This window comes from Eleutherodactylus coqui, chromosome 6 (assembly GCF_035609145.1).
Source record: "Eleutherodactylus coqui strain aEleCoq1 chromosome 6, aEleCoq1.hap1, whole genome shotgun sequence".
Classification (NCBI taxonomy): Eukaryota; Metazoa; Chordata; class Amphibia; order Anura; family Eleutherodactylidae; genus Eleutherodactylus; species Eleutherodactylus coqui.
Window position 1 is genome coordinate 196,353,395 of NC_089842.1, and position 21,037 is coordinate 196,374,431.

Sequence of the window (21,037 nt, forward strand, 5' to 3'; positions counted from 1 at the left end):
GGAAAGTAGTCCTGGCTTATATATTACTAGCAGAATGGCTGACTAAAGCCTCATTGACATGCAATGATTAGCCGTTGTGTGTAAATGTGTGCCCATTTTTAGTTTACTGTTCGTTCATTGCTGACTTGAAGTCAGCATAAAATCCATTGTCCCCGATAATAAGACTTCAGGCTGAGTTCTCCGCGGGGAGCAATAATAACAGTGAATTCAGCTTGCAGCCCTTGGCAGAACAAAGCAGATGTATTTAAAGTACAGACCACCTGCTGTTCTCTAAATACATGCAAATGAACTTAATAAACTACTAACAGCAATTAGTGCCCATTGGTAGCTTATGCAAAATGATCAGCATGAAGGCGCCCTAAGAGAGACTCACACTGATTACATATATCTGCTGTATGTATCTATACAATAGTTTGGGAGAAACTTGTGTTTTATTAGTAGCAGCTAGTGCTCGATATTCATGAACTACAGCAATTTCCGTCCTCCGGCCACTGATTGACAGTTGTCTTCCGTATTACTGTGCCAGTAATACGGAAGCCATAACTTTTTATATTCTTCCATTGTCATGGCCATATGGAGCCATGTTTTTTGCATGACAAGCTGTAGTTTTTATTGGCACCATTTTGTGGCTCACTTATATTTTACTTTTTTGAGGGGGAGGCAAAATGGAGAAAAAATTTTGGATTGTTGCTCTTTTAAAATGTAATAGCATTTGCCTGCAGGATAAAAAGTGTTTCATTTATTGTACAAATCGTTACTGATGCAACATTACCAAACTTGATTTTTGTAATTTTTATTATTTTTTCCCAAACAAAGGAGAAAATGCACAAAAAAAGGTTTTGTGCTTTTGTGGCCCCAGTTTTAGCATTTCATAGTTTTTTGTTTTTTTTAACCTTTTCATCCAAAGAACGTTAGTTTGCGTCCATTTGTAGGAACCCCTTCCCAGCCAGGCTGTAAACGTACGTTCTGTGGTGGGAAGGGGTTGTTAAATGTATAGAAACCATATAAATTGCCTACCTGACTTTAAAGGTTTTCTGCAACTTTTCTGAATGAAAAGTATTCCATTTCTCCAGATATCTTGCTGTTTGTATTGTCACAATGTTGTTGGATGTAGATGGTATATAATGGGATCTCTCCTGCCTATAGGAGTATCAGGGTTTTGTGGTAGCCTATACAAAAATACTATGTTAATATCCAATTATGGCTGTAGTTACAAGTCTGAAGTTCAGTAATTTATCTTTATTTCAGCCCATCAGCCAGTAATAACATTCCCTTGATGAGAGTGGTTCAGTCTGTCAAGCATACAAAGCGGAAAAGCAGCAGTGTTATGAAAGAAGGTTGGATGGTGCATTATACCAGCAAAGATACCTTGGTAAGAGTACAGTTAGTTAATAGTCCACTGCTGTGATGTGCCGCTGTTTGCTACTAAAACCATTGCAGGTATTGGTGGTTTTCCTTTTATTATTATATTTGATAGGTATGTAAAGTTTTGAAGTGTTTCTACCTTTTATGATACATTTTTGTAATGTATATATAATTTCTTTGTATCCACTTGCAGAGGAAAAGACATTACTGGAGGCTGGATAGCAAGTGTATAACCTTATTTCAGAATGATACTGGAAGCAAATACTACAAGGTAAAAGAAGATCTTTAGGTGACAATCTTTAAGAATTTTCTCAATAATGTTTCTTTTATATGTGACGGGTTTCATTTATTTAGTAAGATTGATTACCCAAAACTTACCAGTTATCGCTGACTCCACTTATGTTTAGGTCCCTGAATTAAAAAAAAAAAAAAAAAAAAAAAAAAAAAGTTTTTACCAGATCTGTCTACAATCCCATCGGCAGGTTTTAGAATAGATGCCAAACCCAAATGAATGGAAACTAAGGTTTCAGGTTTTTTGATGGATCCTTCCAAAGCTGCCATTTGTATTAATTAGGCATCTGGTATAACTGATTCGTATTTTCGCGTTAAAATAACTCGTTTTCTAGTTTACTTCCGAGCATGTGCAGAAGTAAAAACTGAATCCGCTAAATGGAGCAAATAATACATAGAAACGGAAGGCTTTCCACTCACATCTGTTCAGTATTGACGAAAATGTAAAACGAAACGGAAGGCTACTTTTTGATTTTGGTCATTTTTTTTTTTTTTTAAAACAGAAAAAATAACACAGTAAATGATGTATGCTATTGTTTTCACTGGGAAAGAAAGGGGAAAATTAATGGAAAAGAAAAAACAGAGCCCTGAAAACACCATTGAAAAGGAAAAATGTTTCTGCCCTTTTTTTGTCCCTATGACCGATCGGAAACACTAAACACAGTTGTGAACAAAGCCTTAGTTGTATGTTTTCATTACATAGAGCTATGAATTCTGCACTTTTATCATATTTTTAGGCTTATTAAAATTCTTGATATGGAACTCCTGAGTTGTATCGCCTACAATTTGTATTAATTAAATCCAGATGGAGAAATATTTACCATTTTTCTAATTGTTTACATTTGTTTTTATTTTCTGATTGAGAGACTTGTAATTCTGTGGTCTGTATGTGACTATATTGGGGCTGCCATCTTGCCTGGACTGCAGTTAGCATGACTTCTATGGGAGACTATTGTAGGCATGCTCTGTGACCTATGCAGAGATCATTGTCCAGAGATGGGAGTAGATGAGCTGTAGCTACCACCTCTTGTGAATAGTGTATCCTGTGTATCCTTCTACACGGGACGGCAGTCGGTTAAACGGCTGCTCGCGCTGACATCACCGCTAAGGTCGTTGGCTTTTGTGCAGAGCATTTAGATAGACAGGCTTCACCACTGAATTCTCACTGGCGTTTTGCCCAGCGCCTCTCCTATGTGAAGCGGGAGCGTTTATACGGCGTGAGAAACCAGCGATGGTTTTTATGCCGACTGAAAGTTCGTGATGGGAGCCTGTGAACAAATAGTGAGGGTTTTTTTATTTTTTTTATTTTTGCATATACACCGCACGAATATTGCTTAAATTCATTCATTAATTTTGAGCGGTAATTGTTACATATACAAGTAAATGCACCATTATAATTAAGTGCCGCTTTTAATTGTAATTGTCTGTTATGCTAATGACATGACTGATGAAAAAGTCTTCTTTACGGAATAGGAAGTATCAGACTATTATTAGTCATTGTGAAAAAAAAGGATATGACATTGAAAATAAAGAAATCACCAAAAATTCTTCAAAACCGTATTCAATATAAATACATGATTTATGTGGTTGGCCATTTTCTAATGACATTCCCTTTAAATTAGGTTTTGGACACGAGTGTGCTTGCCCTCCATAAGCAGCATTGCTCTTATATGGTCCCATAGAGCTCTGCTGTTGGGACAGGTACAGCTTTGGTTATAGGATTGAGTTAAGTTGCATGTACAAACATTTTACTTTTTCCTGACTGCTTTGGCGGTTTTGCAAAAACTATATATTTTACACCAGATTTGTTTTTGTTGGGTGTTTGTTTTCTCACAATGTACATTTTTATGTATTTATTTTTATCGACAGGAAATCCCCCTCTCCGAGATCCTCTGCCTGGAACCTGCTAAAAACCTGTCTCAGCTCCCCCCTGGTGCTAATCCTCACTGCTTTGAGATCACCACTGCCAATATTGTATATTATGTGGGAGAAAGCCTGTCTCACCCGATCATACCTGAGATTGGAAATAATGTGGTTGTGAACAGTGGAGTGGGCATGGAAGTAGCTCGTATGTGGGAAATAGCTATACAGCATGCCTTGATGCCGGTGAATCCGAAGGGAGCAAATGGAGGAAGTAGCCAACACAGTATGTCCTCCTCCTTACTGCATCATCAATGTTTATGTATGAAGAGCAATAATCTGTGGGCAGAAAAATGTTGGATCTATGTTTTTTTTTATTGTCGCGTGACTAAACTTATTTCTTTGTGCTCACAGTTGACATGTCATACGAATAGTTATGTAGTTTCTTGCAGGGATAGCTAATATTGGCAGAGTTGTAGAATGTGAAAACATGGGGTTTCTGAAAAGAAACCTGGATTTATTTATTTAGTTTTTTGGCACAAAACAGGGTTACCTTTTGGTGCCACAAACTACACTGCTCAAAAAATTAAGAGAATGCTCAGGCCTCATGTCCACTTGCACGCACAAATTCCAATGTGGAATCCAGCCGTGCCGGCGGACATTGGGAGGAAAAAAAAGGTTTTCTTACCTCTCCAGTTCCTGCGTGGATTTCCTCTGAATAGTCTGGCTCTTCTTTCTTCAGCACGGTAGATGCATCCGGACGTGCCGGACGCTTTGCGCAGTGCTTTTTTTTTTTTATGTCCCGCTTTCACGCCGATCCGCGGCATAACCAAAATGACAGCTGTGGCTGTGTTGCGGAAATGACTGCCTTCATTGAGGTGCCTTCATTAAAGGGGTGTTCAGTTTCAGCAAATGTAATTCTTTACATAATAAAACGTCTTAGAATGTTTCTGTTAATCTTTTCCTCACAATTTTCAAGATCTCTGCTTGTTGTCCTTTAATGTGAACCTTCATTAACCCTCAATGAATAAAAATCTGTCATGGACACCCTGATGCATGGCTTATCACACACACCACACTGATAACTGCACTGTAAGGCTACCTACACACGGGGGAGCGATATTGGATAAAAGGTGTGTGGAGACACCTAGGAGGGGGTCAGTGAGTCAGGGGATGGCATAGTCTCTCCCCAAGGAGAGCACTCAGAAGGGGTGTGAGGACACCTAAAAGATGGGTAAGGAGACTTATAAGGCAATGCTATCTGCTCTGGGAAATTTGTGCTCCTATAGTGTGACAGCAAGCAGAAAGCTTGAAAATTGGAAGGTATTTATGCAGAAACTATATGGACAAATTGTGTAACATCTTCTTATGGAAGGAATAGGCTTTATTTGCTGAAACTAATATACCTACTTAAAGGGAACCTATTGCATCCTATGAGTCCCATAAACTAAGGTGGTTATGAACTCCTAGGATGGGGCGCTGAGTTACATGTGGCTTTCATACTCGCCTGCCCCCCCCCCCCCCCCCTTTCCCGGTTTCCTTGCAGTTCACTCACAAAGTCAGGGTGCGGTGCATTGAGCAAACTTCTTCTCTGTATGCACACTGTCCTCTCTTTATGGTCATTATGTGCCAGTGTGCATGATAAAAAGAAGAAAACTGTACAATGGGTTGAGTATCGGCAGTGAAGCCTGACAGTGAGGGAGTGTTAGGCAGGTAAGTGTGAAAGCCACATCCCTAGACTCTGCACCCCCTGTCCTATGATCCCATAACCTTAGTTTATGGGGCTCGTTGCAGAACGTAACAGGTTCCCTTTAAATGATGAATGAAATGGAAGAGCTTTAGGTAAAACTGGTGCGTAGTAAAATTGGAGATGTCCATTTGTCATGTTGCAAGGACCTCTACATAAAGAAGTCTTTAATTCCTCATCTTTAAAGCTACTAGAAAAAATTAGTTGTGTTAGCAGTGAAGTTCAGTAACTAATTTTTTGTTGTTTCAGGGGATGTATCAATGAGTATTTCTGTGTCCAATTGTGAGGTGCAGGAGAATGTGGTACGTATGGTAGAGTTATATATCTATTGCAAACGTGTTTCTTGAAATTGATCCTGGTGACAAATGTTTGAATGTATATATTATATTCCTTTTGTTCCATTATCATAATTTCTCTCTCATAATTTGATCAGGATAGAAGTTTTCCTACTTTTCCCTTGTAATCAGTATGGTACATAGTTTACTTTCCTTACTGGAGAGCTAAAACTAGTCATAGTCTTTATTATCGAAACTATTTGTTCATCTAAATATACCAGACACAGCTGGTGAAATGTAGATCTTTCTAGCCCAGGCTGTTGTCAATCTGGCAGCTTCATAGACCTTAAGGCCTCCCTCACACAGGGCGTTTTATACAGCGTTTAGTGCTGCCTTTTCAGCCCAGCACTAAACGCTGTACAACACTCCCATTCATTTCAATGGGGCTGCTCACACAGGGCTGAAAACGCAGCGCCTTCCAACGCTGCGCTTTGACAGCGATGCATGTTCTATTTTGGGGCGTTTTCAGCCCTGCGTCGCCCATTGAAATGAATGGGCAGCGGTTTTAGCCCTGCTGAAAACGCGGCAACACTTGGTGCCGCGTTTTTGGCAGCGTTAACCGCTCGCCGATTTTCGGGGTGAGGGCTTGTAATAGAAGCCCTACCCCGAAAATCAGTCCCAGCTAGGTAGAGAAAGAAAAGAAAGTAATACTCACCTAGCCGCTGTGGTCCAGGTCGCGGCCGCTGCTCTCTGCCGCTGATTCGGGCTTCCTCGGCACTCCCAAGTCTATTGCCGGAGGCCAGGTTTGAGAACCCCGGCTGCGGCAATAGAGTGCTGTGATTGGTTGTCGGCGCTTGCTCGATACCCAATCACATCCCTTCATTGACTGTCTCAGCCAATCAGAGCTTGCTGGCGCTGATTGGCTGAGACAGTCAATGAAGGGCTGTGATTGGGCATCGAGCAAGCGCCGACAACCAATCACAGCACTCTATTGCCGGAGCCGGGGTTCTCAAACCTGGCCTCCGGCAATAGACTTGGGAGTGCCGAGGAAACCCGGATCAGCTGCAGAGACCAGCGGCCGCGACCCGGACTGCAGCGGCTAGGTGAGTATTGCTTTTTTTTTTTTCTTTTCAGCATTCTTGGCTGCGTTTTCAGCCGAGCTGAAAACGCAGCCAAAACGCTGGCATAAAGTATGCCAGCGCTGCTGAAAAGGGGGCGGAATCTGCAGCAAACGCAGCATTGCAAAACGCTATGTTTCTGCAAACGCCCTGTGTGAGGGAGGCCTAAGGCCTCATGTCCATGGCATGTGCGGATTCCACATGCAGATTTCCACAGCAGATAAACTGTGAGTGATCGCAGATTTAACTTTTAGTAGCTTGCGGGAGATCACGGATTCTTTGTTTTTTCCGCCCGGATGTATGCGCATGCACAGCGGATCATCCACGCAAAAAAAAATCTGCAACCCCACCTATCAGCCCTTTACCCACCTTCCTAATTGATTTTAACCTTCAAATCTGCAGTGCATCCGCAATGTATTTGCAGATCACTCACACCCATAGAGATGAATAAAGGCCATCCATGGTAAAATGGAGCACACAGCAGGTTTTTTTTTCGCACATGCCACCCACAAATCAAATAATCAAATCCACGGGTGTTAAATTAAGTGCAGACCCCCATGCTTCTCTATGGGCTGCTTGAACTGCGGATTGTCCGCAATTCAATTTTGCCCGTGGACATGAGGCCTAAATTTGCTTGATGAACATGTATATAGTTTCCATTTATGAATGCTTGTTTGTTTTTCTTAGGTATGAGCAGTTTACGTTGTAGTTACCCCCTGTATAGCTATATGTCCAAAGACAGAGAGAAACTGGGGATGTGTTATCAGAAACAGAACTTTGCCTTCATTGTGTAGTTCAGAATCCCATCAGTTTTGTCCTGCAGGTATATTAATTGCTTCGTCTGTAGTAGCTTGTAAAAATTCATGCCACTTTTGAGGAAGTTTTGGCACTAAATGAGAAATAGGAGCCGACACGTGCAATATGACTGCAGATCACGGTCATCAAACCCGGTCACTATATAGAGCAGTCATATACAAAAGAATGGGAATTGAGCCCTGTTTATCTTACTTCATGTAAGCATCATCGCCTCAAAGCCGTTTCTCATTGGGGTTGGGTATTTTTCATGAATGGATGATACCTTTTAAAAGGGGATTCCTCTCTAAGACATTTATGGCATATCTATATGGTCATACCTTTGAGACCAGCACCTATCTCCATAATTGGGCTCCCCCAAAGCTCGTTCCACAAAGGCAATAGTTTTCAGTCCCCCATGCCCAAAACTATATAAACCTAATATACTCACTTTGGCACCTCAACACCGTTTTGGTGGTCCGCCGCCATGGCATCTGACTAGTGACGTCCTGTAAACCTGTCACATAGCATTATAATGTAGAAGCCCCAAGGTAGGTTTACGGGACGTCACTTATGACATAACTGCGGGTCTCCCATTGGTCACATCGGTCACTTAGGTAAACAATCCACGTCACCACTTCAGCCGGAGACCAGAACAGCGCTCAGCAGTTTTTTATTTTATTACATACTCTGTCCCCCTACTGCTGCCAATGGGGTTCTCAGAAAGCCTCTTTAAGCAAAGTGAAATATGACTAAGTAGAGTTGATGTTTCAGATCAAACATCATCCTTCTAGTTTAGAGACCTAAAACTGAAAGCAATAGATTAAAGTTTAACTCCTGCTTTCTACAGTATAATAGTAAAATGGGAATAGCCGAAAACAAAGTTAATTTTTTGTCCCCTCTTCACAGGACATCAGTTCAGTTTATCAGATTTTCCCGGATGAGGTCCTTGGGTCAGGCCAATTTGGTATTGTATATGGAGGTATGACTTCTGCGTTTTTTTCGTTATATTATACAATAATTTGGTGTATGAGCTAGTAATCATACCTTTGTGAATTTTATTTCTTTGTGCTCTTATATAAATCTTTTTATTGTAGGTAAACATCGGAAGACAGGCCGGGATGTGGCAATTAAAATAATCGATAAATTGCGTTTTCCTACAAAACAAGAAAGTCAGTTGCGGAACGAAGTTGCCATTTTACAGGTACAAAAATGATATTCCTTATACTGGTGATCTTCAACCTCCTAGCTTTTTAAGGCTGTGTTCACACTAGCATTTACTAAAACCCGAAATCTGCAAAATGGAAGAGAAAAAGAAAGGAGCAGAAAGCATTCCTTCCGGGGTTTTTTTGTGGATTTTTAAAACCGATCCCTCAAAAAAGCAATTAGAGTGTTTTCTGTCTATTTCCATTTTCTTGTGCAGCTTCGTAGAGATAAGCAAACTGAACCCGTACAAGAGTAGATGTTGCCCTTCTGCACCACGTGAGGTTTTTGTGCTCCCTATGTGGTGATGGTGCTGCCCCTTCAATGAATGTGGTTAGCACTGTTGACTTACAGTGCTGGGGTCTTGGGTTCAAATCTAGGACACCAGCGCTCCAAGACAACTTTGCTAAACACTGAGCCATCAAGCTGCTTCTCCTGCAACTTTCTGCAGAGCAGAAGATGATCATCTCCTTCTTCCTACTCCTCCTTCATCTTGCTCCTTCCTAGGAGAATAAAGTGAAGGAAGGAGAAGCATGGTGGCTCAGTTGTTAGCACTGTTGCCTTGCAGTGCTGCAGTTGTAGGTTTAAATCTGGCCAAGAGCAATGTCAGCTGCTGTTCTTCGGTGAGATTTGAACCCTGGACCTCTGCATTGCAAGGCAATAGTGGTAACTACTATGTCCTAAGGGGGAGCACAATCTCCTGTGGTGCTTCGGAAACAAAAATGGAAATAACTGCTTGCTTTCCATTTTCATCCGTCTTTTATTTACTACAATGCAAGAAGGAACTTTTTGTGGCTGGAAACAAAAGCACAGCCGTCTGCACTTCTGTTCCAGCTTGAAAAACGGAATGGAGACTAAAAATGCAGATTAAAACTGAAGGTCCTCAGCCATAGCACTTCTCTTTGGGCTGCAAAAGTGAAATGTTTTCTTTACGTTTTTACTGTTCCCACAATGAAACCGCATAACGGAAATAAAAACCTCTAGTGCGAAATGGCCCCGTTACTCATCGTGCCATGACAGATTGCTGGAGCTCCACTACAGTTGGCGAACAACAGGTCACAGACCACCAGCTTGTACTTCAAATATTGGTCATAGGTATTCTGGAAAGTGAAGGTTGTAAGTAATAAAGTCCAATTTATAAAACAAGTGGTGAATTGCTGAGCTAAAGTTATGTCATGTTGGTGGCTTTTAAACCCTATAGGATGAAATATCTTAGCTGGTCTAGAAGAATCGTGCCTCCTATCATTTTTCATCTCTCTTAAGCCTTTGCAGTTGGTCCCTTTTTTAGAGAACTAACAATTTTTTTTCCCTTTTGTCTTGGATATTATCAGATCTTGTGATGTTGGTGGGGATTGCACAGTTCCTTCTAATGGCTACGTGACTTTTCAAATAAAGTGCAGATGTTACCAGGGGATTGCTTGCAGATGAAAAAAAATAGTTGTGGCTTTTATGTCTATCATAGAAGCCGGCACACGGGGTAGTTTGTCATGCGCTGCTTTGGATTAATAGTTAAACCTGATAGACTGAACTAATAGAATATAAAGAAGACCGCTGCTATAGTAAAGGTGTTGCAGGAGATTCGATGTCTGCTTCGTTCTCCGCAGAGCACCATTATTTTCCTAAGTTTGTGTCTGGTATTGCAGCTCAGCGCCTTCCACTTTTTAATGGACTGAACTCCTATACTAGACATAGTCCACGTATTATGCAGTGAAAATCCGCCCGTGTGAATGAACCCCAAAACCGAGTATACATGGGCGGATTTGGATTGCGGATTCCACGATCCGCGGTAAAACGCAGGCATTGAAAGGCATGTATTTTCCTTTTTTCATTCACACTCGCAGATACAAATTGCGGATTCCGTGAGCATGCTCTATATTAGTGTGGATTCCATGTGGATGGCCCCCATTGAAGTCAATGGATGCGAATGTTGCATCGCCCATATGGAATTAACATTGTGTAAGAGTGGCGGAAACACTCACAACTTCAAAGGAAAATAGAAGGTTGAAGGGAAGAGAGAGATCCTTCTGTGCGACTGATACATTGTGCATAGCCTACATCCACACTGAAAAACGCTCGTATCCACGATCAGTCACAATTACTTTCTGCGTATGATCGCAGTTCTTCCACTGCAGAAACCCGACCCGTTCGTGTGAACCCATCCTTAGATAAAGATGCATACACTTCATTCTTTTTCCGCCCGTACAATCCCTTCGCTACCTTTGATGCTGACTGGACTTCTTAGGCGACAGCGTTGGTCACTATTTATGTAGGTGCAGTACAAGTAGTTGGTAATTCATAGTTATCTATGACTTTTCACTGTAACCACTTCCTTGAATACAAACCACAAACCCATCATCCACAATATGTGAGCGGCAGTGTGCACCCAAGTAACTGATAGCCAGGACGTTGCTGTTTATACTTCTGCTTTTTTTTGTCCGTTCCTAAAGATGCGCATTTCTACTCTGGAACGAAAGTGTTTTGTCTTCTGAATATATAACTAAATACTTAGGAAATCTTCTGCGGTTCCATAAGGGTCGTTTTTCCATAGAAAGACGGATCGCTAAAATGAGTGCTGATCATATATGTTAGCACACCGTTTAGACTTGCTTTTCATATGGTACAATAATCCTGTGGGTTTTTTTCGTGCCAGCGATCACTTGTCTTTCTGCCCCTCCTGCAGTTTCCATTACAGACGACAGGTAGATAGATGCCTGTTTACACAATCGGATATACTGCCAACAAATGACCATTTTTTTTTATAGGTCATCATAATAGATCTTATTAACGACAAAGGAGAAAATTAACGTTCATCATTCGATTTGCTACATATTTACTCCTGGCTGTAATTTTGAACGTCGCGTGATTATTGCCTCATGCCTCCGGCAGTCCCATTGACATGTACAGAGCGGTAGCACACATGCTCGAACAACACAATATAAGAGCTTCTCCTTACAGCAGGAGGGGTTCTCACGATGGTTGGGTGATGCAAGTTAATTCTGGTAAATACCTTTTAGGCCCAATGTCCACTGGCAAAATGGAATTCGTAAATCCGTGCGGGTGTCCCACACACGTGATCCACGCCCATAGGGAATCATTGGACACCTGCGGATGTCCTTTTTCCCTGGAGCGTGGATCGCACGTGCAGGAAAGCACCCGCAGCATGCTTTATATTGTGCGGGTCTCCCGCAGCTTCCATTGAAGCCTATGGAAGCCGTCCAGTCCCGCGGCACACCCGCAGCTGTATTTCTCGTCCGTATCATTGGGGGCCACAGCCTAGACCATGGGATATAGCCACTGCCCTAGGAGGCGACACTAAGCAAAAAAAGTGTTAGCTCCTCCCCGCTGGCTATATCCCCCCTGCAGGCACTCAGCTAATTAGTCTTTTAGCTTAGTGTCTGCTAGGAGGCAGACGTAGGAAAAGCTATTCGCGGGAATCCGGGGAGTCAGGGCTTTTCCCTGGCTTTACTGGCCTCCCGGGGGAGACGCAGGCAGGGGGTGTCTCCACCACTACTGCGGCGTCTCACCCAGAGAAGAAAAAGGGGCCCGACCATGCAATGCGCATCTGAGTCGGTTACCCGCCAGCCATAGGGCTCCCCCTCCCTGGAGTAGCGCACTGTCTGACGGTGACGCGTAGGGGGCAGCACTGCTGGAGCTGTCGACGTGTGGACAGGCTGTGGCCCCCAGAACAATACCCTGTTTGGGACTAAGCGAGGGCAGCATTCCACCTGGGACCCCACATGAGAAGCACCAGAAAATAGTCACTCGGGACTCCCTCCTCGCAGCGGCGGCAGCGGAAGACGCAGGTTACCTGGGATACGCGGCATCACAACTCTCGGACGGCAGAGAAGCAGCAGCGGCGGCAGTTTCTCCCTTGGCAGGGATAGAAGCGGAGCGGGGCAGGGCAGGACGCCGGGGCGCCGGCCGGCAAGCCACTTCCGGGCGCGGCGCTCCGGGGGGCGGAGCGCCGTCGTCACTGCCGGAAGACGTCACTTCCGGGTCACGGGGACGCTTCCCGGCCAGGCCACGCCCCCTCCGAGCGCGGCAAGCTTAAAAAGGGCAGCCAGGAAAAAGAATGGCCGCTCTCTGCAGCACAGCGTGTCAGCTTGCCTACACGCACGCCGGAGCCTGGCACTGTGCAGCTCCCCGAGCCCGCAGCAGCAGCCCTCCTGAGCAGCAGCCCTCCTGAGCAGCAGCCCTCCTGAGCGGCAGCCCTCCTGAGCGGCAGCCCTCCTGAGCGGCAGCCCTCCTGAGCGGCAGCCCGCCTGAGCGGCAGCCCGCCTGAGGGGCAGCAGCGCTTCTGAGCGGCAGCCATCCAGCCATCCGGCTCTGCAGTGTCCCTCTGCTGTGGAGAAGCATCCGGACAGCAGCAGCACCTCCTGTCTCGGGCACCAGCAGCAGTGACAACGCCGCAGCAAGTCCCTGCCACAACGCCTGCCGGGTCACCAACGCTACGAGGTCGTGTGTGTGTACCCGCGTCGACTCCCGACAACATTCAAACGTCAGGACCAGAGGCTCCAGCTGGACCGGGGGAACCGCACAAACAGCTGCCAGACCGGGTAAGCCTTGCCCAAGGCGGCACTTTGCGGTGTTCTCCCCTCGCCCTCCCCTCCCCCCCCTGCAGGCATTCCTGTAAACGGTACCCACCAGTTGCAAATTGTGTTGTGTTACCATGTCTGACCCCAGATCAGAGGGTTCCAGCCCGGCCAAGGGGAGGGTGAAGCACTACGCTTGCTCTACATGCAGCGTTAAATTTGCGTACGGTCAAACCGACCCCCGCTGCGCGGGATGCACCACGGCACGCGCTCCCCCAGGGACTCCGGTGCCCCCCGCCGCCCCTGTGGAGCCAGGGCCCGAGCCCCAATGGGCAAGGTCCCTGGCTGCTGCCGTTTCCGGCCTGGCCTCATCCTCTGCGGCAATTTTACGCCGGTTAGAGCTTAGCTCCGACGCGTCCTCCTCGGAATACGCACAAGGGAGGACACGCAAGAGGAGGAGGTCCCGCAGTAGCGAGGACTCCCCCCGGAGGTCACGGCGCACCGGGAGGTCAGGTAGGTCCCCCAGGTCCAGGCGGTCCGGGGACTCTCGCGGCTCCCACGGCGCCAGAGAATCTGTGCATACGTATCATAGATCACGGCACTCGTCGCGATCCCGATATTCTACAAGACAGGCACGGGCTCACCATGAGTCCCCACGAGCGTCGTGCTCTCGGGCATCCCATGACACGGCACAAACGGCAGGTGAGGGCAGTGGGTCGGAAGACTACGACCGCTCTGATGCCTCGTCAATGTCTGAATTAGACGAAGAGCAAGTGTCACGCCTAGCCAGCCTAATGGACAGCCTGGTGATATCCGTAAGGGAAACCCTCCAGGTTACGGAAGAAACAGTAGAAACGGCCCCGTCCACGGTGTCGTTTAGACGACAGAGGAAATCACGACAGGTCTTTCCGGACCACCCGGATTTCTCGGAAGCCCTTAACAAGGAGTGGCAGAACCCGGATAAAAAATTCAGGCAACCCGGGAAGACTTGGGAAATTACTTACCCGTTCCCAGGGGGCTTGAAAAAGAGTTGGGCGGTACCTCCAGTAGTCGACCCACCCGTGTCACGACTAGCTAAGAGCACAGCATTGCCAACAGCCGAAGTAGCGACGCTAGCGAACCCGCAAGACAGGAAGCTGGACACCTTGGCAAAAACAGTGTTTCAAGCCACAGGCACAGCCTTGCAACCGATATTTGCGGCTGCATGGGTCAGTAAGGCGTCCACAGCCTGGGCCAAACAATTACGGAAAGACATCATAGCAGGCGCTCCACCAAGCGAGTTGCTCGAGCTGACAGATAATATCATACAGGCAAATAAGTTTGTATGCACAGCTCAGCTTGACGCAGCCAAATTTGTGGCCCGGGCGTCCGCCGCATCGGTAGCGACAAGGAGAACACTCTGGCTGAAGAGCTGGTCAGCGGATACAGCGTCCAAAATAGCGCTAACGAAATTGCCGTTTGAAGGGGACAGACTATTCGGCCCCAAACTGGATGTCATGATAAAGGATGCCACAGGCGGCAAGAGCACGTCACTACCGCAAATGGCGGCAAGGAAGGAGAAGGCCCCATTAAGAAAGAAGCCGTTCTTTAGGCCCTTTCGGCGCTTTCCATCCCGCCCAGGGGCGGGGCAGTGGTCCCACTCTACGAGAACCCCTGCAGAGTCAAAGAGGGGCCCCTCATTTAAAACAAAACAGACGTGGCGACCACGACCCGGAACATCAAAAATGGCGGGACCAAAAAACGTGGCATGAGGCACTGCCCCCACCCAGTGTCACCAGGGTGGGGGGCAGACTCTCCCAATTTTGGGAGATATGGGGGAGGCGCGTGAACGACAAGTGGGTACAGGAGATTGTGACATCCGGGTACTCAATCGAATTCACAACCCTCCCACGGAATTTTTTCTGCAAGTCCAGAGTGCTCTCCGGAAGGGGTAGCCAACTTACAACAAGCAGTACAGAACCTACTAGCACAAGGGGTTGTGAAACCAGTGCCAGGAGCCCAGGAGAGGCAGGGGTTCTACTCGAACCTTTTCCTAGTACCCAAAAAGGATGGCAGAGTGAGACCGGTCCTGGACTTAAGGAGATTGAATCGATTCGTCAGGACAAAACATTTCCGGATGGAGTCAGTCAAGTCCGTGATAACATCCATGCAGCCGGGGGAATTTCTGTCCTCGATAGATATCAAGGACGCCTACCTTCATATCCCAATCCGGGAAACACATCAGAAATTCCTCCGCTTCGAAACACAGGGAAGGCACTTTCAGTTTACGGCACTGCCATTCGGCCTGTCTACGTCACCAAGAGTTTTCACGAAGGTACTAGCAGCAGTGATGGCGCTAGTTCATGCGGAAGGTATAGAAGCTATTCCATACCTAGACGACATACTAATAAAAGCACCATCGTTGGACGACAACGTCAGGAGCCTGAACGTCACGATAAAAACCCTACAAGAATTCGGCTGGATAGTGAACCACGAAAAGTCATGCCTAAAACCAACACAACGTTTGCAATTTCTGGGCATGATATTCGACACCAGCCTCCACCGGATCCGGCTACCTCAAGCAAAGGCACACAAGCTCCGGCAGGGCGTCCGGTCCCTAAGGCAGGGGAAACCACTGACCATCAGATACTGCATGGCTATCCTGGGCCAGATGGTGGCAGCATTCGAGGCAATCCCCTTCGCTCAGTTCCGATCAAGGATGTTACAACACCTGATACTGTCACGCTGGGATGGGTCCCGGCTGACCCTGGAACGGCAGATCCAGATAACCCCTCAGGTCCGAGGGTCACTGAAATGGTGGCTGAGACCTGGCAGACTGCAGGCAGGGCGACCGTTGGGCCCCAGGCAATGGACAGTAGTGACGACGGACGCCAGCCTTTCGGGTTGGGGCGGAACACTGAGGGACCAATCGGTTCAGGGAGAGTGGTCACAAAGAGAGGCAAGGCTTCACATAAACATTCTAGAACTGCGAGCTATCTACCGGACGCTCCAACACTTCAGGCCCAGTCTCAAGAGAAAAAGCGTACGCATTCAGACGGACAACACCACAGCGGTGGCCTATATCAACCGGCAAGGTGGGACACGGAGCTCGTCGGTAATGAGCGAGGTGGCAGCCATACTGACATGGGCAGAGAGGCATCTAAGCTCAATATCCGCGGTGTACATCCCCGGAGTAGAAAACTGGATGGCGGATTACCTAAGCCGGGAAAGGATAGATCCCGGCGAATGGGGCCTGCATCCAGAAATTTTTCAGACGATATGCCGGAAATGGGGCACACCAGATGTGGACCTCATGGCGTCACGGTTGAACTGCAAGATACACCCATTTGTGTCCCGAGCCCGGGACCCACAGGCAGCGGCAACCGATGCCCTGACAATTCCGTGGAGGGAGTACAAACTCCTATACGTATTCCCGCCAATCCCGCTCATACCGAGGATCCTGGGAAAAATCAAGCAGGAAGGGCGACCAGCGATATTGGTGGCACCAAATTGGCCAAGAAGGAGCTGGTACGCGGCCATCATGGAGATGCTGTACGACACACCGTGGCACCTTCCGGAGCGAAGAGACCTGCTATCCCAGGGGCCTTTTGTTCACCCGGATTCCAGGTTTCTACATTTGACGGCCTGGCCGTTGAGACCGAGGTATTGAGAAGGAAGGGTTATGCGGAGAATGTCATCCAGACAATGATACGAGCCAGGAAAGCAGCCTCGTCAGCAATCTACTATAGAGTCTGGAAGCGCTTCTTCATCTGGTGCGAGGAGAGGCGTTTACAACCAATGCAATTTTCGGTGTCCAGGATTCTTGCATTCCTACAATCAGGCCTTGAAGTAGGATTAAGGGTAGGGTCGCTGAGGGGCCAGGTATCAGCACTAACGGTACTGTTCCAAAGACCAATTGCAAACAGGATGGCAGTACGGACTTTCCTGCAAGGAGTTGCCCATACAACACCCCCGTTTAAGCCTCCGGTCCAAACTTGGGAGCTCAATCTCGTGTTAGACACTATTACGGACCAGCCGTTTGAGCCGCTCAAGGAAATCCCGATGCGGTTACTAACCTGGAAGGTGGCATTCCTCGTCGCCATCACATCGATCCGAAGGGTCTCGGAACTAGCGGCACTGTCTATACAAACACCATATATGGCCTTTCACCAGGACAAAGTGGTACTAAGGCCATCACCCGAGTTTTTACCATAAGTAGTCTCTCAGTTTCATATTAATGAGGAAATCGTTTTGCCCTCCTTTTGTCCAAATCCAGTACACAAAAAGGAAAAACTACTACACCACCTGGACGTAGTAAGGGCGCTGAGAACCTATGTGAAGAGAACAAGGGATTTCCGCAAGACCAACTCCCTCTTCGTTATTCCGGAGGGGACTCGAAGGGGCCTAGCAGCCTCAAAAGTCACCCTATCAAAATGGATAAGGTCCCTGATAACGGAAGCATATCGAGCCTCGGGACGCTCGCCACCATTTCGGGTTACGGCCCACTCCACACGGGCGGTGGGGGCCTCCTGGGCAGTCCGTCATGGAGCCTCAGCCCTCCAGGTGTGCAAGGCAGCCACCTGGACGTCCGTGCATACATTTTCGAAATTTTATAGAGTCCATATAGCCGCATCATCCGATGCCGCTCTTGGACGGAAAATCCTGCAGGCGGCAGTCGTTTGACCGCACGTGCAGTGCCCACCCAGTATATGTTTTTTTCGGGACTGCTTGTGAACGTCCCATGGTCTAGGCTGTGGCCCCCAATGATACGGACGAGAAACAGATATTTTTGGTATAACTTACCGTAAAATTTCTTTCTCGTCACGTTCATTGGGGGCCACAGCACCCACCCCTTATTATTTAGGCGGTTGCCGGAACTCTCTGTTCTTCGGTCATTTTTTTGGTGGCAAAGAATTACACCAGATTTATGTTTGGTATGTATATAACACAATATGTATAAATGTACTCCCACTGGCTACCTACTGCTTGCAGACAGACTAATTAGCTGAGTGCCTGCAGGGGGGATATAGCCAGCGGGGAGGAGCTAACACTTTTTTTGCTTAGTGTCGCCTCCTAGGGCAGTGGCTATATCCCATGGTCTAGGCTGTGGCCCCCAATGAACGTGACGAGAAAGAAATTTTACGGTAAGTTATACCAAAAATATCTGTTTGTGCTGTGCCGCAGGAAAGCAGGAGTTCAAAGAAAAAAGTGCATGGCGTATGCACGCGGCTCGCTGACGGCGTGACGAGCACATCCGCTGGGCCGAAGAAAAAAAGATCCGGCCGTGACGGAGGGGAGATTCACAGCGTCCGGAGAGGTAAATATAATAGATTTTCTGGACTCATGTCTGCGGGAAAGGAGGGACCAGCTGCGGGATTCTGCATGGAGAATCCGTGCGGACCCCAATTTCCCCGTGAACATGAGGCCTTAAGGTTGGCTTCACACACAGCATGTTTTTGTTTTTTTTTGCTTTTTAAATCCCCACAGCAGTTTCTTATGTTGTTTTTTTTTAGCCAAACTCTGAAATGGATCCTGCAAGAAAAAAAAGTTTTGGCTTTTTTTTTCACATTCTGTTTGTTTCCACTCCTGTCATTGGTTCAACAATCTGCATTTATTTCTTTTAATTTACTCATTTTATGCAGCACATGCATATTCCGCAGCGCCGTACACACAGACTGTCATCCCTTACATGAAAAACATCTCTTTTTTTTTTTTTCTTTTCAAAAACTGTTGTGTATGAAACTTCCCTAATAGAGACGGGTCAGAGCAGCCCAACAATGACAATACTTCCATACATAATGAACTGCTTTTTAATGGTGCTTCCACATCTGCTTTGTGACATGATGCGTCATTTATGAGACAGTCCACTGTCATTCATTCTTAATGGGTGTTTGCACCTACATTGTTGTCCAACTTTAATTATGTCAGAAATGGAGTTACTTTGAGGGCTACTCCACGTACTAATTTACACCGAACCAAGCCCTTTTACAATGTAACTGTACTTTTAATTATATCACCATTGAAATCACATTGCAGCATCCCTATGATGCATGTGAGAAATATAATTTTGCTCGTTACTTTTGTCACATTTGCCCATTTAGAAGTATTAAAGGGAATCATTTTGTTGTTGTTAGTCATTCCCGACCCTCGACGACCCTAAAGTTAAGCTTCCTCCATGTTTTTCGGTTTTGCACTGCTTTTTTCAGTTGTGTGATATCCATGTCAGTATCAGCTTTGACAGTATCAGCCGAGGAGTTGCAGGGGTAGAGGTTGTATGTAATAGGGAGGGTGAAAGGTGTGGGTGCCATAGGGAGGGGCAGGGGGTCTAGGTCAGGAGATTTTGTATGCCTCCCTGAAGAGGTGCGTTTTTAAGGCGCGTCTGAAAGTTTGTGCATCGGGAATTGTCCGAATGCCTTGGGGTAGAGCGTTCCAGAGGATGGGTGCTCCTCTGGTGAAGTCCTGCAGGGAAGCATGTGAGGTTCGTATTAGAGGGGTGTTTAGTCTGAGTGTGTTAGCGGATTGAAGCAAGCGGGCTGGGTGGTGTACGAACAGGAGGTAGGCAATGTATGGTGGCGCAGCACCATGCAGGGCTTTGTGGGTGAGGTTGAGACGTTTAAATTTAGTTCTGCAGTGGATGCGTAGCTAATGCAGCGACTGGCATAGTGCAGAGGCGTCTGAGTAATGGCTGGATAGAAAAATAAGCCTAGCTGTTGAATTTAGTATGGATTGGTGAGAGGAGTGTCTAGTGCGGGGGAGGTCGATGAATAGCAAGATGCAGTAGTCGATCGGGAGTTGATGAGGGTGATCATGAGTGTCTTTAGCGTGTCCATGGTGAGGAATTGCCATATTTTAGCAATATTTCTGAGGTGCATGTGGCATGTTTGGCCCAGAGATCGGATGTTGGGGGGTAAAGGAGAGGTCAGAGTCCTGTGTGACCCCAAGGCAGCGGGCATGCTGTCTGGGGGTTATGATGGTGCTAGACACTGTAATAGAGATGTTGAGGGGAGGTCGGTTGGAAGGCGGAAAGATGAGAAGGTCAGTTTTAGAGAGGTTAATTATGAGAAAAATGGAGGACATCGTATTAGAGACAGCAGACAGACGGTCGGTAATATTTTGGAAGAATGGTTCAGAGCTCTCACGAGAGGAGGTGTATAGTTGGGTGTCATCAGCGTAGAGATGGTATTGCAGGCCGAATTTGTGGATGGTTTGTCCAATTGGGGCTGTATAGATAGAGAAGAGAAGGAGACCAAGGACAGAGCCCTGGGGTACCCAACAGCGAGAGGAAGTGGAGAGGAGATAGAACCAGCAAAGGAGACACTGAAAGAGCGGTCAAAGAGGTAGGAGGAGAACCAGGAGAGAGCAGTGTCCTTTAGACCAATAGAGCGGAGCATAGTGAGAAAGAGGTCATGGTCGACAGTGTCAAATGCAGCAGACAGGTCAAGGAGGATTAGTAGGGAGTAATCACCTCTCGACTTTGCAGTCATCAGGTCATTTGATACATTTGTGAGGGCAGTTTCGGTCGAGTGTAGAGAGCGGAAACCAGACTGAAGGGGGTTGAGGAGTGAGTTGACAGAGAAAGTGTGTGAGGTGGGAGTAGACCAGGCGTTCTAGTAATTTGGAGAGGAAGGGGAGGTTTCAGACGGGTCGGTAGTTGGCAGCATTGGTCGGGTCAAGGGTTGGTTTTTTAAGCAGAGGGGTTATGATGGAGTGTTTGAATGAGGAGAGGAAGGTGCCAGAGGTTAGGGAGAGGTTTCAGATGGTGGTGAGTAATGAGAGCTGGGGAGAGGGTCACTTGTGCAGGTGGTGGGGCGGGCAGCGGAAAGCAGCCTAGAGACTTCATCCTCTGTCAGTGGTTCTAACATAGAAAGTGAGTGG

At 46.7% G+C, this 21,037-nt stretch overlaps 1 protein-coding gene across 1 annotated transcript in view; it reads left to right on the top strand.

The window, feature by feature from the left end:
- The window catches only part of PRKD1 (protein kinase D1), a 125,693-nt gene that overhangs the window by 96,133 nt on the left and 8,523 nt on the right, over positions 1 to 21,037 (top strand). Inside the window, exons 7-12 of the mRNA XM_066608576.1 lie at positions 1,249 to 1,372; positions 1,559 to 1,636; positions 3,526 to 3,802; positions 5,513 to 5,565; positions 8,358 to 8,430; positions 8,546 to 8,652. Coding sequence (XP_066464673.1) covers positions 1,249 to 1,372; positions 1,559 to 1,636; positions 3,526 to 3,802; positions 5,513 to 5,565; positions 8,358 to 8,430; positions 8,546 to 8,652 — 712 coding nt within the window. The remainder of the gene's footprint in view (positions 1 to 1,248; positions 1,373 to 1,558; positions 1,637 to 3,525; positions 3,803 to 5,512; positions 5,566 to 8,357; positions 8,431 to 8,545; positions 8,653 to 21,037) is intronic.